The sequence below is a fragment of the Schistocerca nitens genome, chromosome 6 (genome assembly GCF_023898315.1).
Source record: "Schistocerca nitens isolate TAMUIC-IGC-003100 chromosome 6, iqSchNite1.1, whole genome shotgun sequence".
In the NCBI taxonomy this organism is placed as follows: Eukaryota; Metazoa; Arthropoda; class Insecta; order Orthoptera; family Acrididae; genus Schistocerca; species Schistocerca nitens.
This window is the reverse complement of record NC_064619.1, coordinates 597729106-597755535: the sequence shown is the minus strand read 5'-3', so window position 1 is coordinate 597755535 and position 26430 is coordinate 597729106. Positions and strand designations below refer to the sequence as shown.

At 44.2% G+C, this 26430-nt stretch overlaps 1 protein-coding gene across 3 annotated transcripts in view; it reads right to left on the bottom strand.

Annotated features, from left to right (window-relative positions):
- Positions 1–315: 315 nt before the first annotated feature.
- LOC126262624 (monocarboxylate transporter 1-like) overlaps positions 316–26430 on the bottom strand; it is a 171123-nt gene continuing 145008 nt past the window's right edge. For all 3 annotated transcript variants that reach the window (XM_049959381.1, XM_049959380.1, XM_049959382.1), the window contains exons 6-8: positions 19055–19384; positions 6920–7111; positions 316–961 (exon numbers count right to left, since the gene is read on the bottom strand). In XM_049959381.1, coding sequence (XP_049815338.1) covers positions 837–961; positions 6920–7111; positions 19055–19384 — 647 coding nt within the window. In that variant the 3' untranslated portion in view covers positions 316–836. The remainder of the gene's footprint in view (positions 962–6919; positions 7112–19054; positions 19385–26430) is intronic.

Here is a 26430-nt window from a genome sequence, read left to right as displayed (position 1 = left end):
GTGGGAGATATCTACACTCTCAGATGCTACTAATTCGTCATATGCTGAGTTGAATACTACGATTAGAGCTAATCATACGTTTTTTACTGCTGCAGAAGAATGTATCTGTTTCTGTGGATGAGGTTAATCAGCAGGAGGCGGCTCAGAACAACGCGTTTTACATGTTGTTTGCAATTCTGCTCCATCTGTTTTACGAATTGTCGTCAGCGACAATTTCGACTAAAGTTTTGTACTAAAAGTGATTTATTTCCAGTTTGAGATACAGGCACAGAAGGTCAACTCACACTATTTCATTCGAATTATAGTACAGTACCATTCATAATACCCAAAAATTAATACAATGTCATGTGATAAAAAAAATATGTCGAACACATTAAGTAATTTTTATGAGATCTAATATTAAGTTCTGTCTCCTCATAACACATCACGCAACGTGTGAAATTCAGAGCGCCTTTCTTGCACTTACCAGGAACAAATATTATACACTATATTTATGAAACTACAGGAATTTCACATATATTCCAGTTCTGTCATTTACGTTTGTGCAGAGATCTCATTGTTGATATTTAAGAGTCCTTGGCGTTAACTGTTTACCTTTACAGTAAATGGCTATAATAAAATAAACATGCAGTACTTCAATAAGTAGTGCTGTCTGCACATTTCGTCTTGCTCCCAGTCGTAATAATGCCCTGACGACGTGGATAGCGTCTCTCCACCAAACGCTCTCGCTGATCTCCACCACCAGCTGCACTAAGAGTTCTGTTGACGGCAACAATGGAAACAGAGATTCTGCGGTTAACGTTCATTTACGCTCGATGATTGATGGACGATTGCAATCATCTCTTCTGGCGGTACCAGTGGAAGACGTCTTCAATAAGCCAGAGCAGCATACAGAAAAACAACAGGCCGGTGAGGATATGTATACACAACGGATAATCTCCTGTCTCGTCGCGGATGTAACCTAGAACACGAAAAGAGATTCTGAATATTAATTGCTTTAAGAATTTGGGTTTGTCTTTTACAAGAAGACAGACTTAGAACACAGATTTTTAAAAGGATAAGAATATATGTAAATGCTTGCACAAAAATGAAATAAACGGTAATAAAAAGGGACCGAAAATTCTATGGTGAATTATAGATTTTATCTCGTATCAGTCTACAGCAGGCACCAGAGAGAACAGGAAAATGATGAAAAAGTAAGGAAGTATTTTTCTTCCAGTTCTTATTGCGGTGACTGTAGAAGCAGCTATAACGACCAGAAAAATTGGAAACGTTTATGCATTTGCTAAAAGCAGAGCGTAACTTCTGGTACCAAGTCACGTACAGCAGAGGAAAATTCAAGCGATTTATGGAAAAATACAGTCGGATATCGGGAGAATTCTGTCACAACTGCAAGTACGAGATCATGTTACTGACATTTAGAAACATTAGCTTAACTGGTACAAAGTAGCAATAAATCAGTATGATGAGTCACGTGAATTGTCGATTCCTACACAATCTGTATACGATGTCCACCCTACGCCATATATTACACACAAAAACCGAAAACTTTTCAAATGTTTGTGCTTAATGATGCAAGCCTCGGAGCAATTTGCAACAAAGATATTAGCCTTCATAGTACTTGGTAAGAATTATATTGAATGTATTACTTTATTTGTGAGGACTTTCTGAGAAACAGACCAACAGTGCGAATGAAGTTTTAAATCAAAGATGATGTTTGAAACCTTTCGTCACTGACAAGGCGTGATATTTGTCCCCAGTGCGTGATGGTTAGAATTATTTTATTACAACCATTGTTTTTACGGTGTGGTACATGGGTGCGAGCCTTGCACCATCCCTTGAACACACGTTGGAAAATACGCGTTGATAAATGAACAATTCGATCAGCTACTTTCACGGCATGGTGATGGGCACATTCCAACAGACTAGTTCTTTTCTGCCATTCTGTTATGTCCACGTCGATCCATCTTAGAGCTGATTCCATACGAACTATTTGCACGTAAATACCACTTCACTAGGATGATTCGAGCCAGTATAGCAGAGTCACGCAGTCACCTGGTACCAGTACTACATTGAGGTATCGTGTTGTTTGTGCTTCTGTCCGGCGTGGTGCAACAACTCGATGTGGCATGCACTCAATAACTCGTGAGATATCCACAACAGAAATAATCAGCCGCATTACTTCTAGAGCCATCTATAACCACGAAAGTGCAGGATGTTGTGCACGAACTGAACTCTGAGTCATGTCCTATAAATGTTCGAAGTGATGCACATCGGCCGATCTGGGTTGCAAAATCATTCGTTCGAATTGCGCAGATTGTTCTTCAAACCATTCGCGAACAACTGTGCCCCGAAAACATGACATCGTTGTTTCGAAATAAAGTCCATGAATGGCGGCAAATGGTATCCAAGTAGACGAACATAACGATTTACAGTCAATGATCGGTTCGATTGGACCAGAGGACCCGATCCATTCCATATAGACACAGCCCACATTATTACGAAGCCACCAACAGGTTGCATAGAACCTTGAGAAATCGAGCCCATGGCTTCGTGGGGTCTGCGCCACACCCTAACACTACCATCAACTCTTACTAACTGAAATCGGTACTGTCTGATCAGGCCACGGTTTTCCAGTCGTGTAGCCTCCGACCAATACGATCACGAGCCCAGGAGATGCACTGTGGGCGATGTCATATTAGCAAAGGCACTCGCGTTGGTCGTCTGCTGCCATAGTCCATTAACGCCAAATTTCGCCGCATTGTCCTAATGGATACGTTCGTCGTCTCCCAATAATTTCTCCGAGTATTTCACACAGTGTTGCTTGTCTGTTAGCACTGGCAATTCTACGCAAACGCCGCTGCTCTCGGTCGTTAAGTGAAGGCCGTTGGCAACTGCGTTGTCTGTGGTGAGAGGTAATGCCTGAAAATTGGTATTCTCGGCATACTCTTCACATGGCGGATCTCAGAATACTGAATTTCCTAACGATTTCCGAAAAGGAATGTCACATGTTTCTAGCTCCAGCTACATTCCGCTTTCAAAGTTTATTAATTGCCGTCCTGCAGTCATAATCACGTTGTAAATCTCTTCACAAGAATCATCTGAGTACAAATGACAGCTTCGTCAGTTCACTACCAATTTATACCTTGTGTACGCGATACTACCACCATGTGCATATGTACAGATCGCTATCGTATGACTTGTCACCTCAGAGTTAATCACCTACAGAGGTCCAGGGGGAAGGGAAGAGTGAGTGTGTGTGTGTGTGTGTGTGTGTGTGTGTGTGTGTGTGTGTGTGTGTGTGTGTGTGTGTGTGTGTCCTTAGGATAATTTAGGTTTAGTGTGTAAGCTTAGGGACTGATGACCTTAGCAGTTAAGTCCCATAAGATTTCACACACATTTGAACATTTTTTGTTTTACTATGCGTGTGACTAGCAATTTGTCCAGTGAGCTTGTACGTGCTCCAAGCCGCTGTACAATGTTGTGGCGTATCTGCATTATAAATTGTATATCCTCTTACAGTCGCGTATTGAGATAGGAACAAGCAGTGAACTAGACGCCTCTGAGCTATTTTGATTATCATGATCCCCACGCTTCGTGAGAACAATGACGCAGGTCTTGCTAAGTTTACAATTTAAAATTTTCGAGCATCTCTCTTACACTTCCGAATGGAGTATGCCGACTTAGTATGATCCTAGTAGATGCTGTGAATTCTTTCGATTTCTTATGTCACACGTTCTTCACAAGAATTGTAGAAAACCTATTCCATAACTGATCGCGTTACTGTCTGGTATGCGATTTCCTTTACACATGCTCTCTACTATGCAAAAATCTTGCCAACAAATCTAAGATTTCATTGTTACCCTAATGATATGTTTCAAGTAAGTCTTATCACCACCTGATTAGTGTCAGGAGCGGTGGTATCATGGTCGAAACAATTTCCAGATAAACGACATTAGTAGCTCTAAATTAGCTACAGGAGGGCTGTATCGAAGGTCGGAAGTGTGACAGCAATGGCATTATTTAAGTCTGAAACAGCGTAGTTTCTCAACCTTGAAGCGTGTATGTGCGGCAGTCCCTCAAAGATGAATTTTGAACCGGGCTGCGGAGGGTAAATTAAGACATTGGCAGCGCTAAGTCTGACAGAGAATGAGAGGAATCTGGCGCGCCGTGATTTTCGTGCATTGATCTATTGTGACTAGAAAACTAAGCTAAATGCAGAAGAATACCACTCTTCTCTAGCATGTATTTTTGGTGAATCTGCCACTTCTAGGGCCACCGTTGGAAATTTGTTTCGTGATTTTTAAATGGGTCAGGAGTGTCTTGAAGCTGAACCTTGTCCTGGTCGCCTAGCAACAGCAGTGACCAAAGAAAACATTGATACTTTGAGGCAAATCATCGAAGATAGTCTTTATTTCATATTCGTAACATTCAAGGGACGCTAAATATTGTATTGACTGCAGTGCACAGCATCATTCACTACCATTTAGGCCTAACCAAGAGATGTGCCCGCTGGGTGCCACATTCCCCGAGAGGTGGTCAATTACATAGGTGAATCGATTGAAGCGTTTCATGCTTGACAAATTCGATAAAGAGCGGGCCAAAGACACTTACAAGATTATAGATGATGAAACACGGTTTTGTCAATATGACAGAGAAACGAAGAGGCGGTCCTCAGTACAGTACTTTCCAGGTGAGGAACCACCCACGAAGTTTCGTAGAAGTAGGAGCTCTGGAAAGAAGACAGTAGCCACTTTCTTCACTAAAACGCTTCATCTCACATCAGTGACTCTGTACACACGTCGCACCGTCAGTGCTGAGTGGTATGTGACTTAAATGTCTGCCGAAGATCAACGTCACATGACGGTCACAGCATTCAAAGTTGACGAGTGACCAACTTCTTCTGCGACACGACACTGCCTGTGCGCATACGGCCGACAACAATGGACTTCTCGGAGAAGGAAAAAGTGCGAGTGTTAGCGTACCTACCCTACTCACTTAACCTTTAACCGGAACCGTGGGTCATTTTGGACCCGCTGACAACAATAAAACCGTCTAACAATGGGAACTTGCAAAGTTTCAGTTCGCGCGCCAGTGTAATCTCAGTACATTATGAGGTGCACCAGGGACCGGGAGCTCACTGCTTGAAATTTTTGGAGGTAAGTGCCATCCCTCTGTCCAATTTGACCCGCCATTCCAGATACGGAATTTTTTTTAGTCAGTATATACTGACATATTTTGTGGTGTTTCAGGCGCTTTATTGTCACATTGCAGCGGGGTCTCACTGAAAAAGAAATTTGTGAGCTATTATTAGACGAAAATTATTCAAACACAGAATCTAATCTTTAAGTGATTTGCAACCTTGTGATGAAGGGAACGTAAGTGACGATGAAAATACACAACAAGAAATTTCTTCTGATTGAATTAATTCATTGTCTGATGATTCAGTAGAGAGAGATAGCCAGCTGTCAAGTAGTTTATATTTTCGAGGTAAAAATCGATCCAAGTGGTCTACTTATCCACCAGCTAGGTCCAGAGTCAGAAACCACAACATCATCACTCACCTGCCTGGTCTCATCGGTACAGCTCGTGAAAAACGGAACATGTCACCAACTGGATCATGGAAGTTGCTGATATCATATGAAAGGATAGCACATATTTGCACTCACACTAATCAGAATCACAACAGAATATTCAGAAAAGTATAAAACTAATGCTACTTACACTAACCATGTGAGTATTATGGAAATGAAAGCATTTTTTGGATTGTTGTTATTATCAGGTGTATTCAAATATGGCCATAAAGATATAGAAAGTTTATGGGGAACTGAAGGAACAGGCCGAGATATATTTAGAATAACGATTGGTAGTCCTTTTATGGCTGTAGCTCCACAATGGTGCGTTTGCGACCGGAGATTATCCAGGAAATTTTACTGAATTCTGTGCACCTTACCCTTCTCTGACACTATTACGAGGACTTCTTTTGTTTTAATCTCTGATCGGTAGCGAAAAGGGAAATTATAATTGTTTTACTTGCAACATTTAGCTACATTTTGCAGCTACTTCTCTACACAGTCGCCGCTCCAATTTGGACATTTGCCATAGTGTTGTACCAACTTACCAGGACTCTTGTCGTAGAACGCAGCCGCCTGTGCTTTCCAGCAATTCCCTGCGCTGGTTTGCAGCTCGCTGTCTTTACCAAAACGCTGTCCTCATAGCAAGCGGTTCACGTTAACGAAGTGATGAAGATCAGGGGGAGCGAGCTCCAGGTTGTGTGGTGGGTGTTCAAATACATCCATCAAAAACATTCTAGAACTGTCTTCACTGTATATGCAGTATGCAGCCAAGAATTGCCACCAAGAAGGGAACCCATGACAGTTAGGTTATGTGGTATGCTTGTGATCAAAACGAAACCCCTCAGCAGTCACCTTACATTTAACAGGAGACATTACTGTTCTAGGTATTTTTACGTGCTAACTGTGCGGTGAAAGCTGAAACGTGTTACCTGATGCAGTCAGTGGGCGTACTAGGGACACTGTGCACGCATCTGCACGAATCTTCATCGGATTTTCACTGTGATTTCAATTTCGCAACTGATCATGGGTTGAAAAAAAAAATAAACCTCTTATCAGACTGTTTTTTCTCCACTCCACAGAGATGACAGTCATCATGCTTTTGTGCTACGCACAAGAAAGGAAAACTGCAGAGTTACTAGTTACAGTCAGTATTTGTGGCAAAGCATTCCCACAGGATCCTAAAATGAACATACAAATCGCAAAGTGAATATTTAGGAGTCTGTCGAATGGTCCCGATAGAACAGTGTGTATAGCGAAGAATGGTTACTATCAGTTATTCAAAATAATTATGGCCAGCCCTCGGTGATAAAAGGCGAAGGGTGTATGCAGAACAGCGAGCTTACCTATAATAGGCCCGAAGGCGAACAGCATGATACCGCAGAACACCATGTTCAGTCCGACGGCAGCTGGCAGCTTCTCTTCAGGGCAGACTTCTGCGACGCAGAGGTTGGTGTTGACAACAGCAGAGCCCCGACAGAATCCACACAAAGCACTCCACACGCACAACATCACCAACGATGAAGACATGGCCAGCCCTGCAAACAGGGGTAATCACACAATCGCGAAACGAGGATATCTTCATTACTGGACGTTCGTGGGTATAGTCACAAAGACATGAAATGTTGACACAGTCGATAGGTAAACTGAACACGAGCCTGAGATCTGGTTACTTCCCACTCTTTACCCCACTACGTCGTAAGGAATACCTACAACCTGTTTCCCAGTGGTATACTGGCCCTTCCGCAGCGCCCCTTTTACAGGGTGTTTCAAAAATGACCGGTATATTTGAAACGGCAATAAAAACTAAACGAGCAGCGATAGAAATACATCGTTTGTTGCAATATGCTTGGGACAACAGTACATTTTCAGGCAGACAAACTTTCGAAATTACAGTAGTTACAACTTTCAACAATAGATGGCGCTGCGGTCTGGGAAACTCTATAGTACGATATTTTCCACATATCCACCATGCGTAGCAATAATATGGCGTAGTCTCTGAATGAAATTACCCGAAACCTTTGACAACGTGTCTGGCGGAATGGCTTCACATGCAGATGAGATGTACTGCTTCAGCTGTTCAATTGTTTCTGGATTCTGGCGGTACACCTGGTCTTTCACGTGTCCCCACAGAAAGAAGTCACAGGGGTTCATGTCTGGCAAATAGGGAGGCCAATCCACGCCGCCTCCTGTATGTTTCGGATAGCCCAAAGCAATCACACGATCATCGAAATATTCATTCAGGAAATTAAAGACGTCGGCCGTGCGATGTGGCCGGGCACCATCTTGCATAAACCACGAGGTGTTCGCAGTGTCGTCTAAGGCAGTTTGTACCGCCACAAATTCACGAAGAATGTCCAGATAGCGTGATGCAGTAATCGCTTCGGATCTGAAAAATGGGCCAATGATTCCTTTGGAAGAAATGGCGGCCCAGACCAGTACTTTTTGAGGATGCAGGGACGATGGGACTGCAATATGGGGCTTTTCGGTTCCCCATATGTGCCAGTTCTGTTTATTGACGAACCCGTCCAGGTAAAAATAAGCTGCGTCAGTAAACCAAATGCTGCCCACATGCATATCGCCGTCATCAATCCTGTGCACTATATCGTTAGCGAATGTCTCTCGTGCACCAATGGTAGCGGCGCTGAGGGGTTGCCGCGTTTGAATTTTGTATGGATAGAGGTGTAAACTCTGGCGCATGAGACGATACGTGGACGTTGGCGTCATTTGGACCGCAGCTGCAACACGGCGAACGGAAACCCGAGGCTGCTGTTGGATCACCTGCTGCATTAGCTGCGCGTTGCCCTCTGTGGTTGCCGTACGCGGTCGCCCTACCTTTCCAGCACGTTCATCCGTCACGTTCCCAGTCCGTTGAAATTTTTCAAACAGATCCTTTATTGTATCGCTTTTCGGTCCTTTGGTTACATTAAACCTCCGTTGAAAACTTCGTCTTGTTGCAACAACACTGTGTTCTAGGCGGTGGAATTCCAACACCAGAAAAATCCTCTGTTCTAAGGAATAAACCATGTTGTCTATAGCACACTTGCACGTTGTGAACAGCACACGCTTACAGCAGAAAGACGACGTACAGAATGGCGCACCCACAGACTGCGTTGTCTTCTATATCTTTCACATCACTTGCAGCGCCATCTGTTGTTGAAAATTGTAACTACTGTAATTTCGAAAGTTTGTCCGCCTGAAAACGTACTGTTGTCCCAAGCATATTGCAACAAACGGTGTATTTCTATCGCTGTTCGTTTAGTTTTTATTGCCGTTTCAAGTATACCGGTCATTTTTGAAACACCCTGTAAATACGCTGCAGGCCATCCAAAATGCAACAAGGAGCGCAGATACCACAGCCCAAATGATACGGTAGATAACACATTGTAGAAAGAGCACGTCATTGAAAATACAGCTCCTGTGCATTGAGGAAGATAATGAATTCACTACTGAGTTTTGCAGCCAGTGCCGGCTATAAGCGCTGCTACAGGCATCAGCATTGAATCAGAGAAAACCAATATGGCGGTGCATAAGGCAACAGTTCAGCTGTCTCTCACTGGGGTGTCTTCAGACTATAATTTTGAAATGTTCAAATGTGTGTGAATTCCTAAGGGAACCAAGCAACTGAGGTCGTCGGTCCCTAGACTTACATACTACTTAAACTAAGTTGTTGGGGTATAGCAGTTCATGCTGCTTCCACATATTGCCAAATGATTTAGTGTAGCAGCGACTGGTGTATCCCGGGTTAGTAGTTCCGCAGTCATAGACCAGCGATTTCGATCAGTGAGAGAATGGAGAACAGCGAGGCCAAGGCAGCAATGCAGTCTGATGGGCAACGAAGAAGTCTTTAACACTGTGTGTCACGCGTGGTCACGCATCATCTTGTTGCAGTGTGGCCGTCGGCAAGCTCTGAAGGTATGGGAGGACAAAAGGCTCCAACACTTCAGAGATGTACTGCCAGTGCGTACTAGTGGGGTGCGAGAGTGGTATCCAAAACCACTCCAAACCATAATACTGTGCCCAGGACCAATATGGCGGTGCATAAGGCAACAGTTCAGCTGTCTCTCACTGGGGTGTCTTCAGACTCTAATTTTGAAATGTTCAAATGTGTGTGAATTCCTAAGGGAACCAAGCAACTGAGGTCGTCGGTCCCTAGACTTACATACTACTTAAACTAACTTACGCTAAGAACAACACACGCAACCATGCCCGAGGCAGGACTCTAACCTCCGGTGGGAGGGGCCGCGCAATCCGTGATATGGCACCTCAAACTGCGCGGCCACTCCGCGCGGCCAAAATCTGGATTCGACGGTAAAGACAGCGTCGTTTCATTTGGTTGTTCATGTGAGTCGTTCATCGCGCCTTTGCCGGCTACTCAGTGGTAAACGCAGCAATGAAAGCCCCTCTGCAGCAAACGACGTGAAACGGTACGCGCGGAACTGCTTGTTGTGTAACAGGCCGAAATTGTTGTCATATGGTTCGTGATGTGGCTGAGCGATCCATCACTGGCATATGTACAAAGAGGTGGGTGCAATCGGTCCTTAGGTCCGTCCTTACCTCTTGCACAGTTGCTTCGTTCCGTCCTGCACGATCACCGATTACTCTGAAGGACAATCCGCTATAGGCAACTATTCTTCCCCAGTCGAACTCCAAAACATGATCGAAAGACGCTCTCTGTCTTCTACGAGGCATACTGTAGCTGCTTTCGCAAAACAACAGCATGAAAGAATAATTCCAGTACGTCCACACGGACGCCTGTTCCCCCTTAATACAGCGCTTGTAGATGCCGCTACTGTCGCCCGTGATGTGCGCCTGAGCTGAAATAAAGCTGACCATGCGCATCTCTCATCACCGCAAACGCATGCCGCAAATTTCACCTGATTTTGACGTTTCCTAATTTAGGGTGGCCTGCAGCTTGAGTAGTAGTGCAGTGCTCAGACACGGCTGGTAGCGTTTATTTTTCGTTAAATGTGTTAACGTGTCACGGAGTAAAGAAATCAGTAACCAGTACAACTAACGCAAGGAACGCGCATCGACATAATCATCTACGTAAATCACCACACGCTGCACTACACGGTAAACATATTCTCAGTCATCCAGTTGGCTATAAAAAGGGTTCTGTCGGGAAGGATCTTCCCTCACATCAAACGCTGCTCGCTCTTCACTGTTCCGACAGACTACAGCTTTCTAACAGAAACACATGACATCAACACGAAGAAAAATGTTCTTATCACATGGAAATTACTTCTCATAATTCAATGTAATTTTCACACAGCGTGTGTTAATTTGACATAGCCAAGAGTAAAGTTGCTTACCATTACTCAGCAAAACGGAGGCAAACTTACTACACGTTTAAACATACAACAGTTGACATGGGTCACAGCTTTTAAGTTTACAGTGGTAATGACGCTTTCCCAGTTTCATCCATGCTTCGATGTGAGAGCTGCGAGTGACTATGGACATATCTCCACATTATAAATGAATGTGCGACCAACTAATTGTGGAGACTATAAGATTATCGTTTCACAACACCTCGCTTGTAAACTGCTGATTAGAATGCGAAGAAATTATTGAATCAGGCGTTATTAAATGACGATAGTTTTGCTTTCAAAATACATAAAAGTATTAGAGAAGCAGTCCTGATATTTAGAAAAATAAATGTACCTCGAGAATCCTTATGGCTTCTGTGAGACCTTCCGTCTTGTAGAGCTGAATGGAAGTCTTGCGAGAAATGGCTGTTTTTGTAAATTGGCGGTGTGTTGAAGATTCAGATATGAAGACATCGACTGCAAGCAAAGCTAAGCGACGAGTTGGGTTTTTTAGGAAATTATACATTAAGGTTTCAATAAAATCTCATAAAAACGATATTTCGGGTACAAGCAAAATGAGTCCTCTCATTGAGATAAGATATTGCTTTCAAATGTATGTACAGTAACGACATATTTTCAAAATGGTAAATTCTACCCACAATGTTATTCTTATAAATTCGTCGATGAGTACTTAAGATTCTTTGTTTGCAAACTTAGTGCGCTCAGTATGGGTCAGCATGACTTACCACTGTTTACTTACTGGGCGAATTAACGAAGCTTTACTTCGGAATCTCTCTAAGATACAAATTTAAAGGTTCTAAAATGTTTCAGTGTTTAGTACTCAAGACTTTCATTAACAATTTTTCCAATTGTAGATTATAACAGCCTCAAAGATTAATCTACGATTCAGCATGATGCACGCAAACAATGTTAAGGGTAACCCTTAACATTTCTCCTATAATCCTGCCACATTTTTCACGTACACAACACTGTAAGGGAAATAATACTGTTTACTTGCTTCAATAAATACTCACATTTACCTGCTTAGTAATAACCTTTGAAAGGCATTTGCGTTCAGGAACAAATTCAGGAGCGTTATTTGAGTCTTAGTTACCCGCATCATCCTCAGATTCGCAAAAATCATCCATGAAAGTCACTCTTCAGATACGAACACTGCATGGGTTACTATTGTTGGCATCTCTGTCTTTGGACTTACCACTGTTTACATGCAAACATTCTGACAAATCCTGCCATTAGCGAGAGTATAAAGTTTTAGACAGAGCTGCCACACTTCGTTTTATCATGGAACTATCGGCTGATTTTCATGTTTTACATGGAATGTCTGTTTCTCATAGACTGTCCCCTCCCTTCCTTATATCTTCCTATATCCATAAGTACCAAGTGGGCGTATAAAACATGGAAGACGTAGTAATCGCATTTCCTGTCCAGATACCATGAGATTGAGATACAGCTTGTTGAGAATTATGTAACTTTTATATCCTGTATGGAAGAAGACAAAGAAGAAGATGAAGAAGAAGAAGAAACAGCAGTAGCATTAGCAGTGATTATTGTCTAGATCCTGCTGAATATAAGACTCGAATCGAAATATACTTAAAAACACATGTACTGGAAAGTAAGTGGTATCCAACGCAAGACAAAAGCGGAAAACCCTCGTTGGTTCTTATGTTGTGGCTCAATATGAGGCAGCTCTTAGGCAAGAGAGCTAAGTCCACTGAGAAAAAAACTCGCAACACCAAGGAGTTGTGCGACATAAAGCAAAGTTAGAAGGCGTATTTCTACATCTGAAAGAGGATGTCTATATAAATTTCGCACCGTCGCGTTGGAATTGGGCTAGTAGCGACACTATGAGGATGCAAATCAGGTTTGCCTTAAATGCACGCTGCAACAATTGTCAGCGGTAGTCACTTTTCAGGCTGGAAGTGGTGAACTGATGTTAGTCGAAAACGCCTTTAACGCGACAAAGATGCCATTATCGACACACCTTTGAGTTTGAACGACGTCGTGTAACAGTGCTACGAGGAACTTGATGTTCCTTCTACAACTTTGCAGAAAGTCCTCGCAGGATTGTAGCCACTGTACATGACTGCTGGCAGCGGTGGTCACGGGAATATATGGCTGCAAGAAGACCGGAATTCGGACAGCCATGTGGCACTAACGAGAGAGGAGACGACCGTATTCGGCGATTGACTTTGTCGCATCGTACTGCATCCGCAGCAGCAAACCGAACAACAGTTGGCACCAAAGTCAGGCTATGAACTGTTACAAACCGGTTCCTTCAAGGACAACTCCGACTCAGACGCCCTGCACCGTGAACTCCACTAACCTCAAACCACCACTGTCTGCGACTGCACTGGTGTCAAGGCGGGAGCTCATTGGATGGCAGGGTGGAGGTCTCGTGTTTTCTGGTGAAAACTGTTTCTTTCTCGGTGTCAGTGATAGCCATGTGTTGGTTATGAGGAGGCCAACAGATGGCCTGTTTGCGTGCTACTCACGCTGGATCTATACCTGGAGTTATGGTCTGGTACCAGATTTCGTGTAACAGGAAGAGCATTTTCGTGGTCATCCCATACACCCTGACTGTAAAACCGTACGTCATTCTGGTGATTGGACCTGTTGTGCTGTCACTGATGAGCAGCATCCCAGTGGTGTTTTCCAACAGGATAACGCTCGCCCACACACCACTGTTATAACCCAACATGCTATACAGTGTGTTGACGTGTTGTCTTAGCCTGTTTCCAATAGAGCACATGTGGGACATCATCGGCCGACAACTCTAGCGGCATTCACGAATAGAATTAACGGTCCCTGTATTGACCAACCAAGAGTAGCAGGCATGAAACACCATCCCACAAACTCACGTCGGCACCTGCACAATACAATGCATGCACGTTGGCATGCATGCTTTCAACATTCTGCCGGTTACAGCAGCATTTCACATTTTCAATGGTGTATCTCGCTTGTACATTATTCTGCGATCTTGCAATGTTGATCACTTTCAAATGTTACCGAGACAAATGTATTACCGAAATTTCATTACTCTGCATTGGGAACTGCTCAGCAACATTTCCAGCCTAACTAAAATGGTCACCAAGAACAGTGGATCTCATCACTGCGCGGAACGGTCAAGTCACATATGGATCGACATCGATACAAGAATGACGTAAAATTAGGCGAAAATGTTGAGCATTTCGAAGCCTATGTCCTAATGTGCTATGCAGGGGTGAAATACGCAGAAGCGCCAAAGAAACTGGTACAGGCATGCGTATTCAAATACAGAGATATGTAAACAGGCAGAATACAGCGCTGCGGTCAGCAACGCCTATATAAGACAACAAGCATCTGGCGCAGTTGTTAGACCGATTATTGCTGCTACAATGGCAGGTTATCAAGATATTAGAGAGTTTGAACGTGGTGCTATAATCGGTGCACGAGCGATGGGACACACAATCTCTGAGGCAGAGATGAAGTGGGGAATTTCCCGTACGACCATTTCAGGAGTGTACCGTGCATATCGGGAATGCGGTAAAACATCAAATCTACGACATCGCTGTGGCCGGAAAAATTATCTGCAAGAACGGGACCAACGACGACTGAAGGAAATCGTTCAACGTGACTGAAGTGCAACCCTTCCGCAAATTGTACCCTTGATCACTGAACGACACAGTATTACACCTTGCTTGGGCCCGTCAACACCAACAACTGATTGTTGATGACTCTAAACACTTTGCTTGGTCGGACGAGTTTCTTTTCAAATTTTATCGTGCGGACGGACGTGTACGGGTATGGAGACACTTTCACGAATCCATGGTTCCTGCATGTCAGCAGGGGACTATTAGAGCTGGTGGAGGCTCTGTAATGGTGTGGGGCATGTGCAGTTCGAGTGATAAGCGACCACTGATATGTCTAGATACGAATCTGACAGGTGACACGATATGTAAGCATCCTGTCTGATCACCTGCACCCATTCATGTTCATTGTTCATTCCAACTGTTGGGACACGCCACACGCCCAGAATTGCTACAGAGTGGCTCCAGAAACACTGTTATGAGTTTAAACATTTCCGCTGGTCACCAAACTCCCCAGACTCCCCAGACACTAACATTATTGAACGTATCTGGTATGCCTTGCAACGTGAAGAGATCGCCACCAAGTCGTACTGTTACGGATTTATGGACAGCCGTTCCGGATTCATGGTGTCCGTTCCCCCCAGCAGTAATTCAGACATTAGTAGAGTCCATACCACGTCGTGTTGTGGCACTTCTGTGCGTTCACGGGGACCCTACACGATATTAGGCAGGTGTACCAGTTTCTTTGGCTCTTCAGTGTAGCACATGGAGACGCATAGGTATCTGTGTAAGGCACTACGGCGCCTATACAGATACGTTGGATACACAGCTTTTATACGTAGGTACTTCTATGTTCAGACTTTGACATTTGCTAAACAGAGAAACTGTTCGACAAGAATATTCAGAGGCACTTATGGACACAGTACATACTAATACAGGTGGGGTGGTGTATTTATATCGAAAAATGGTTCATATTTCACCTCATGGTAAGAAAGATGAACATAAATAATGTTTATATGGATCGCTATAAGACTGTTATTACGAAGTATGTCCTCCACGGCTAGTAATGAGCATTTGCACCTGTTATTTATCCAGGCTGTTAACCTATTCCTTTGTCAAGGCGGTTTTCACTTTTTTCACAGTGTGGGGACGGGGTGTTCGTTGGGAAATACGTCTACCAAGAGCAGCCAAGCATGCTCTAGGGTCCGGGGAGTACTCAGACCATTCCATATTTTCACTTTCCAGCGTGTCTGACACCTCAATGGTCCCGTGCGGGCGGGCATTGTCGTGCATAATCCCGAAGTCTTGAACCACCGCATCTGTGAACAGACGAACATGATCGAGAATAGCGCCCCTGCAATACTGTTGTACTGTGATAGTACCTTGCGTGAAGATGCTGAGAGGTGGCATGAGCCCCCTCTCATATTTCTGTCTTACGATTTTCCTCTCTCATTGCATGCAGTGAAAAGTTGCTATTCCTTCACACGCGGGCTTCCCACGCAGCGTCTGTCGTCACCCGGGTGGTCCGGTGACAGGCGGGCTCTGCTGATCTTGAAAGGGTAAGCCTACGGGTGTGAGGGAGGCGGAGTGAATGCTTTCCAGACGCCGACATTGTAGAATAGCGGCAGACACGCTCGGAGGGGCCTGAAGTAGCGGCTGGGCTAGAGGTTCCGTTACTTCGCAGAAACTTAGCAAAAACACTTTCTGGCGGGCTACCAGCGAGGCGTGGGAATGACTTGTGTACCCAGGCAGTTGTGGCGGGCAAATTCCCGCGCTTTCTGCAAAATCGTAACTGTGATTGGCTTGCTCAGGGCATAGCTACGTGACGTAGCAAAATTGGCGCAGAAATTGGCGCCAAGAATCTCCATTGGTGGAATGGTAGTGCTCCAGCAATAGAGTGGAATTTTCCGCCAGTTTTCGAGTTGCTGATTGGAACGTTTAACCACGGCCACTGTCGTGGGGGCGGGAATGTTCTGTGTTCGGTTTGTACGGGTGCTCTTGTGGGCAGTCGGCTCTCACCTTTCAGTCGGAGTAGGTTACAACACTGAGCACTCGCTGCTCTGGACAGCCTGCCTTCCGTTGGCTGTCTAATATACTTTTATTTGATTGTAACTGTTTAACGAAGTTGCTGAAGTTTCGACTTCAACGTAACTTTCCGTGTACAGTTGGCAATTGAGCGTTCTGCGTACCAGCGGCCTATGTTGTCTGTCTTGGGCAGTTTTGACTAAACTTGACTGTATCGGAGTTACTGTGTGACTTCGCTTGTGAAAATCAATCACTGTACCGTCAGTGATTGTGTGGGGAGCCTTCTTCGTCTCCCTCAGAGGCGCATTTGTATTGATAGGAAGTCTTTAGTCTGGAACAACCAGACCAGGACAATTTGTTTCGGGCTATACTCGCGACATTATCATCACCATGACGGGACGTCGAAGCAACCAGCCATCACTTCCAGTACGCCAGATCGTGTCCTTACAGCTAAGAAGACAGCTTGGTAATGTACGTCCGCAGCACAGGCAAAGCAGGCATTTTTGCTAGGCGATAATCAGAGCTCAGCAGAGCGCGCCTGTTCGTCTTTTCTAACTTTGCTCTATCTTCAGTGTTCATTGTCCGAGTTGTCACTAATGTAGCAGCAATTAATGTTGGGTTAGCTGTGTGTCTCTCTTAAGATTTGAGTGGCAAGGAATTGGCTCCACATACCACTTCGTCATAAACGTCAAAATCTAGTTTAGGGACAACTTCACCTTCACAGCGTTTGTTTGAGTATCCAATTTGAGCCAATTTGATGTATTGTAAATGTTGCATGTGTTTTTGTTTATTATTTTGTGTTTAGTCTTAATAAATTATATTGTTATTTTGGACAGAACTTTCATTCTGTTAATCGGTAGAGCAACCCTATCATTTCTCACTACGTTAATGAAACCTTCCTTTATTTAACTTATTTATCAAATTAAATTATTGCAGGTGCCAAACTCTTTTCTACTCCACTTGCAGCGTTGATTACAGTCAGTTCGCGTATCTTTTTAAGCCATGTGCAACAGCAAAAGTCGGAGTTAGAATAGGGGGGGGGGGCTTAGAGCATCATTTACATATTTAGATTCTAGAAGAATTTAGTGTTGAATACACTGCTAGCCCCGGCACCTCGCAATACAGGGTGACAATTACTGAAATATACGGATAGTTACGTATGTTAGTTACAAACTATAACGTGCACGCACTTTATTCAACGTATAAACGTCACTACAGTTATTCGGATCTAGGTTATGCCATATTCGATACGCCTACCATCATTGGCGGTGATGTGGTGCAGGCGAATAGCGAAATTCTGCGTGACCCGCAGAAGTGTCGGAACATCGATGTGGTCGATGACCTCCTGGATGGTTGTTTTCAGCTCAGCAGTGGTTTTAGGGTTATTGCTGTAAACTTTGTTTTCAATATAGACCCACAAAAAGGAGTCGTATATGTTCAGATTCGGACAATATGGCGGCCAATCGAGGCCCATGCCAGTGGCCTCTGGGTACCCCAGAGCCAGAATTCAGTCCCCAAAGTACTCTTCCAGGACATCACTCTCCTGCTTAGCAAGTGTCAGGCAGTGTACAAGACAACATTTTGAGCTGAGGGACAGAGACTTCACTGACACTTCGTGTAATCTACACAATACTGCGCTAGTTGCGAAGTAATGGCACACATTTTGTCCTGTTATACGTATTGTAATTCTAAAAAGAAGTGTCCATCAAAACCATGCCTGACCATCCGTGGGGTATGCTGAAAATATTACGATCTACATGACTACTCTGCAATTCACATTTAAGTGCTTGGCAGAGGGTTCGTCGAACCACAATCATACTATCTCTCTACCATTCCACTCCCGAACAGCGCGCGGGAAAAACGAACACCTAAACCTTTCTGTTCGAGATCTGATTTCTCTTATTTTATTTTGATGATCATTTCTACCTATGTAGGTTGGGCTCAACAAAATATTTTCGCATTCGGAAGAGAAAGTTGGTGACTGAAATTTCGTAAGTAGATCTCGCCGCGACGAAAAACGTCTATGCTTTAGTGACTTCCATCCCAATTCGCGTATCATATCTGCCACACTCTCTCCCCTACTACGTGATAATACAAAACGAGCTGCTCTTTTTTGCACCCTTTCGATGTCCTCCGTCAATCCCACCTGGTAAGGATCCCACACCGCGCAGCAATATTCTAACAGAGGACGAACGAGTGTAGTGTAAGCTGTCTCTCTAGTGGACTTGTTGCATCTTCTAAGTGTCCTACCTATGAAACGCAACCTTTGGCTCGACTTCCCCACAATATCATCTATGTGGTCTTTCCAACTGAAGTTGTTCGTAATTTTAACACCCAGGTACTTAGTTGAATTGACAGCCTTGAGAATTGTACTATTTATCGAGTAAACGAATTCCAACGGAATTCTTTTGGAACTCATGTGGATCACCTCACACTTTTCGTTATTTAGCGTCAACTGCCACCTGCCACACCATACAGCAATGAAGTCAAAAACGTGGTACCGGAATTGTGGCTGTGACGAATGTTTAGTTAGTACATATGAAGTTGCGATTGGACTCACCTGAGCGAGTAATTGCACTGAAAACAGATCCGAGGAGGAAGGTAATGCGCGGCCGGACGTGGAACCGGTCCGTGAAGTAGTTGACGCCGAACCGCGCCACGCAGTCGCCGATCGCCCTCATGGTGATGACGAGCGCCGTGTCTGAACGCGTCAGCCCAACGACCCGCTGCAGGTAGAAGGGCAGCAGCAGGGCGTAGTTGATGGTGGCCGTCACCATGGCAGCCGTGCCCACCATAACGTTCAGGTAGGCACCGCTTCGCAGCAAGTCCAGGTCCATGAACGCCACTGCACGTCGCCATAGCGAACGTTGACCCGGAGGTGTCTCTGCAACTGCCGAGCACACGTCTGCATCAGCGCTAAATGCTAATTCAAATAGCTGTGGAGTAGTCTCGGTACACCATTACATCGTACAGGATATATGAAACAAGTACTCAAGCAGTACAAAAATGTAGAAAAACACGTAAGTAGACAAAATTGTCTGGGAGTTGAGTGGCTGCATTCTTGTCCTAGCGAACATTTTCAGCCCCACAGAACTTTCGTTGGTGCTGAAAATGATATTCAGCTTTTTCGATAGAATCACCTTTGCGATATACAGGGTGTCTGTTTTAACTAGAGAGAACTAAATATCTAGACAGCGACGTAACGTACGAAAAAAAGATGTTCTAGGTGAAAAGGTAATATTGGTGAAGAGGACATCTGCCTGTACTAAAACTGGCCACCTACAATCCACCATTCCTGCGTGGGCGGGATCAACTTTGCACTTTCAAATTGGAAAGCCCTATTCGTATTGCGTATCAAAGTATTGTTTTCCTTTCGCGACAGGTGGTTCTGTAATCAACAAATAGCTGTTGTGCCTATATCTGCAGTTCCCCTTAGACGCATTTGATTCTATATTTCATTTACGATGTAAATGTAAACTTTTGTGTTCGAAATTTAGTGGTGAAAATTTGATGGTACAGTAAAATATAGTTAGTCGATTCAGTGTCTGGTTAGAAACTACATTTAGTGTGATCCGGCAAACAACGACGGGGATGTAATAGTTTTCTGTTCCTGTCGGGTTGTTTGATTTCTTGCTCCCTCACCATTGGAGTACTTGATTGCGGTGTCTCCCCTTGCCTCTTACTATTGAGGTGCTTGATCTCAGTGAGTATCCATGGCGGGTATTCCCGTCACTATCATCTCATGGACATTTTTTACCTTACTACAATATAAATCCTGTGTGGTTAGGGCCTCCCGTCGGGTAGACCGTTCTGCTGGTGCAAGTCTTTCGAGTTGATACCACTTCGGCGACTTCTTTGTTGATGGGGTGAAATGATGATGATAAGGACAAGACAACACCCAGTCCCTGAGCGGAGAAAATCTCCGACCCAGCCGGAAATCGAACCCAGGCCGTTAGGTATGACATTCCGTCGCTCTGACCACTCAGCTACCAGTGGCGGACGCCTTACTACAATGATTGTAGTTTGTATTCCGCCGGTAGCCGCCTAGCTGCTAGAGCGCGAGTTACGGCGTTTGGATGGAAACACACATCGAAATTAGTCACCCTGACGGTGAGGTACGAGAGCGACCACCGAAATCAACCACTTCGATGGTTTGGAGACTGGTGGAATCAACGCCATCGGGAACAGAAGACCGCGTTACCATACAAGTAGTTTATTTGCAAGAAATGTCAGTGTTGTTGTTCTAGTGATCTTCAGTCTGAGGACTGGTTTGATGCAGCCCTCCATGCTACTCTACCCTGTCCGATCCTCTTTATCTCCGAATAACTACTGCAACCTACATCCTTCTGAATCTGCTTACTATATTCATCTCCTGGTCTCCCTCTACGATATTTAACCCCACGCTACGCTCAATTACTAAACTGTAGATCCCTCGATATCTCAGAATGTGTCCTACCAACCGATCCCTTCTTTTGGTGAAGCTGTGTCAGAAATTTCTTGTCTCCTCAATTCTATTCAGTACTTTTTTTTTTTTGTCATCAGTCTACTGACTGGTTTGATGCGGCCCGCCACGAATTTCTTTCCTGTGCTAACCTCTTCATCTCAGAGTAGCAATTGCAACCTACGTCCTCAATTATTTGCTTGACGTATTCCAATCTCTGTCTTCCTCTACAGTTTTTGCCCTCTACAGCTCCCTCTAGTACCATGGAAGTCATTCCCTCATGTCTTAGCAGATGTCCTATCATCCTGTCCCTTCTCCTTATCAGTGTTTTCCACATATTCCTTTCCTCTCCGATTCTGCATAGAACCTCCTCATTCCTTACCTTATCAGTCCACCTAATTTTCAACATCCGTCTATAGCACCACATCTCAAATGCTTCGATTCTCTTCTGTTCCGGTTTTCCCACAGTCCATGTTTCACTACCATACAATACTGTACTCCAGACGTACATCCCCAGAAATTTCTTCCTCAAATTAAGGCCGGTATTTGATATTAGTAGACTTCTGTTGGCCAGAAATGCCTTTTTTGCCATAGCGAGTCTGCTTTTGATGTCCTCCTTGCTCCGTCCGTCATTGGTTATTTTACTGCCTAGGTAGCAGAATTCCTTAACTTCATTGACTTAACTTCAATCCTGATGTTGAGTTTCTCGCTGTTCTCATTTCTACTACTTCTCATTACCTTCGCCTTTCTCCGATTTACTCTCAAACCATACTGTGTACTCATTAGACTGTTCATTCCGTTCAGCAGATCATTTAATTCTTCTTCACTTTCACTCAGGATAGCTGTAGTGTCGGCAGACTTGCCAACACTACGCACACTAATTGAAAGAGGCGGCCAAGATGCACGCGCTAACTCACGAAGGATGGAGTGAGGTCTGAAACAGGAGACTTAATGAATGTGATAAAGAAAATACGTATCTTTGGAATATACTTAACTTTTAATACATCCTTGTATACATCGTTCTTGATGAGACATCTGGAGATTGTGGCGATAGAAGTGACTCTTTATATACAAGCTATTTAAGGCTAATGGCGCCTTGCTAAGTCGTAGCCATTAACTTAGCTGAAGGCTATTCGAACTGTCTCTCGGCAAATGAGAGAAATGGCTTCGTCCGTATAGTCGCTAGCAACGTCGTCGTACAACTGGGGCGAGTTCTCGTACGTCTCTCGAGACCTGCCGTGTGGTGGCGCTCTGTCTGCGATCACACAGTGGCGACACGCGGGTCCAACATGTACTAATGGACCGCGGCCGATTTAAGCTACCACCTAGCAAGTGTGGTGTCTGGCAGTAACACCACAATAGCAATGTCATCAGCGAATAGTATCATTGATATCCTTTCACCTTGTATTTTAATTCCACTCCTGAACCTTTCTTTTATTTCCATCATTGCTTCCTCGCTGTACAGATTGAAGAGTAGGGGCGAAAGGCTACAGCCTTGTCTTACACCCTTCTTAATACGAGCACTTCGTTCTGATCGTCCACTCTTATTATTCCCTCTTGGTTGTTGTACATATTGTATATGACCCGTCTCTCCCTATAGCTTACCCCTACTTTTTCAGAATCTCGAACAGCTTGCACCATTTTATATTGTCGAACGCTTTTTCCAGGTCGACAATTCTTATCAAAGTGTCTTGATTTTTCTTTAGCCTTGCTTCCATTATTAGCCGTAACGTCAGAACTGCCTCTCTCGTCCATTTACTTTTCCTAAAGCCAAACTGATCGTCACCTAGCGTATTCTCAATTTTCTTTTCCATTCTTCTGTATATTATTCTTGTAAGCAGCTTCGATGCATGAGCTGTTAAGCTGATTGTGCGATAATTCTCGCACTTGTCAGCTCTTGCCGTCTTCGGAATTGTGTGGATGATGCTTTTCCGAAAGTCAGGTGGTATATCGCCAGACTCATATTCTACACACCAACGTGAATAGTCGTTTTGTTGCCAGTTCCCCCAATGACTTTAGAAATTCTGATGGAATGTTATCTATCCTGCCGGCCGCGGTGGCCGTGCGGTTATGGCGCTGCAGTCCGGAACCGCGGGGCTGCTACGGTCGCAGGTTCGAATTCTGCCTCGGGCATGGGTGTGTGTGATGTCCTTAGGTTAGTTAGGTTTAAGTAGTTCTAAGTTCTAGGGGACTTATGACCTAAGATGTTGAGTCCCATAGTGCCATTTGAACCATTTTTATCTATCCCTTCTGCCTTATTTGACCGTAAGTCCTCCAAAGCTCTTTTAAATTCCGATTCTAATACTGGATCCCCTGTCTCTTCTAAATCGACTCCTGTTTCATCTTCTATCACATCAGACAAATCTTCACCCTCATAGAGACTTTCAATGTATTCTTTCCACCTATCTGCTCTCTCCTCTGCATTTAACAGTGGAATTCCCGTTCCACTCTTAATGTTACCACCGTTGCTTTTAAAGTCACCAAAGGTTGATTTGACTTTCCTGTATGCTGAGTCTGTCCTTCCGACATTCATATCTTTTTCGATGTCTTCACATTTTTCCTGCAGCCATTTCGTCTTAGCTTCCCTGCACTTCCTATTTATTTCATTCCTCAGCGACTTGTATTTCTGTATTCCTGATTTTCCCGGAACGTGTTTGTACTTCCTCCTCTCATCAATCAACTGAAGTATTTCTTCTGTTACCCATGGTTTCTTCACAGCTACCTTCTTTGTACCTATGTTTTCCTTCCCAACTTCTGTGGTGGCCCTTTTTAGAGATGTCCATTCCTCTTCAACTGTACTGCCTACTGCGCTATTCCTTATTGCTGTATCTATAGCGTTAGAGAACTTCAAACGTATCTCGTCATTCCTTAGTACTTCCGTATCCCACTTCTTTGCGTATTGATTCTTCCTGACTAATGTCTTGAACTTCAGCCTACTCTTCATCACTACTATATTGTGATCTGAGTCCATTTCTGCTCCTGGGTACGCCTTACAATCCAGTATCTGATTTCGGAATCTCTGTCTGACCATGATGTAATCTAATTGAAATCTTCCCGCATCTCCCGGCCTTTTCCAAGTATACCTCCTCCTCTTGCGATTCTTGAACAGGGTATTCGCTATTACTAGCTGAAACTTGTTACAGAACTCAATTAGTCTTTCTCCTCTTTCATTCCTTGTCCCAAGCCCATATTCTCCTGTAACCTTTTCTTCTACTCCTTCCCCTACAACTGCATTCCAGTCGCCCATGACTATTAGATTTTCGTCCCCCTTTACATACTTCATTACCCTTTCAATATCCTCATACAATTTCTCTATCTGTTCATCTTCAGCTTGCGACGTCGGCATGTATACCTGATCGTTGTCGGTGTTGGTCTGCTGTCGATTCTGATTAGAACAACCCGGTCACTGAACTGTTCACAGTAACACACCCTCTGCCCTACCTTCCTATTCATAACGAATCCTACACCTGTTATACCATTTTCTGCTGCTGTTGATATTACCCGATACTCACCTGACCAGAAATCCTTGTCTTCCTTCCACTTCACTTCACTGACCCCTACTACATCTAGATTGAGCCTTTGCATTTCCCTTTTCAGATTTTCTAGTTTCCCTACCACGTTCAAGCTTCTGACATTCCACGCCCCGACTCGTAGAACGTTATCCTTTCGTTGATTATTCAATCTTTTTCTCATGGTAACCTCCCCCTTGACAGTCCCCTCCCGGAGATCCGATTGGGGGACTATTCCGGAATCTTTTGCCAATGGAGAGATCATCATACAGGCCACATGTACTGTGGATACACGTTACGTGTCTTTAATGCAGTGGTTTCCATTGCCTTCTGCATCCTCATGTCGTTGATCATTGCTGATTCCTCCGCCTTTAGGGGCAATTTCCCACCCATTGGACAAGAGAGTGCCCTGAACCTCTATCCGCTCCTCCGCCCTCTTTGACAAGACCGTTGGCAGAATGAGCCTGACTTCTTATGCCGGAAGTCTTCGGCCGCCAATGCTGATTATTTATCAAAATTTAGGCAGTGGCGGGGATCGAACCCGGGACCGAAGACGTTTTCATTATGAATCAAAGACGCTACCCCTAGACCACGGGTACCTGCTCATTAGCTACGCGATCGGCCCATCCAATACTCGACATTTTTCTGTAGCACCTCATTTCAAAAGCTTCTTTTATGTCTTATCGCCCATGTTTCATTTCCATACATGGATACACTCTCAGACAGATACCTTCAGGGGAGACTGTCAAACCCTTAAATTTATATTAAATGATAGCCAATTTCTCTTCTTCAGAAATACCTTTCTTACCATTGCCAGTCTACATTTTATATCCTCTTTACTTCTGCCATCATCAGTTATTTTGCTGCCGGAATAGCAACACTCACGTACAGCATTTGTAAGTAGGCTGTTTAGGTTTTTATGTTGGTAACGCCACCTAGCGCTCTGAATGAAAATCACTCACTGTGCTGTCTGCAGTCTGTGGCTGGTTTACATTGTTGGAATATTTGCTATTGTAGTGTTGGGCAGTTGGATGTGAACAGCGCGCAGCGTTGCGCAGTTTGAGGTGAGCCGCCAGCAGTGGTGGATGTGGGGAGAGAGATGGCAGTATTTTGAGAGCGGACTCTTTCATCAGGAAGAATAAATTTGTAATACTGGATATCATGAACTGATATATATATATATATATATATATATATATATATATATATATATATATTGAACATTTTTAAGGTAAATACATTGTTTGTTCTCTATCAAAATCTTTCATTTCCTAACTGTGCCTATCAGTATTTAGTGCCTTCAGCAGTTAGAATCTTTTATTTAGCTGGCAGTATTGGCGCTCGCTGTATTGGAGTAGTTCGAATAAATAAGATTTTTTTGAGGTAAGTGGTTCATGAAAGGTATAGGTTATTGAAACTTCCTGGCAGATTAAAACTGTGTGCCGGACCGAGACTCGAACGCGGGACCATTGCCTTTCGCGGGCAAGTGCTTTACCAACTGAGCTACCCAATCACAACTCACGCCCAGTCCTCACAGCTTTACTTCTGCCAGTACCTCGTCTCCTACCTTCCAAACTTTACAGAAGCTCTCCTGCGAACACGCCAGGAAGTTTCATATCAGAGCACACTCCGCTGGAGAGTGAAAATCTCATTCTGGAAACATCCCCGAGGCCGTGGCTAAGCCATGTCTCCGCAATATCCTTTCTTTCAGGAGTGCTAGTTTTGCAAGGTTCGCAGGAGAGCTTCAATTGTGTTTGGAAGGTAGTAGACGAGGTACTGGCAGAAGTAAGACTGTGAGGACGGGGCGTGACGCAGTCTGCTTTCTGCTGCGGTGGGGAGAGGACGTCCGCTGCGCCCCGCCGTGCGCGGCCGTGAGCGCTTGCTTGTGTTTACCTTCTCGCGGCGCGTGTTGTATTTGTTCCAAGTTCAGTGCGACTATGGCACACACATGGCGCCACGATACGAAAAAATGGTTCAAATGGCTCT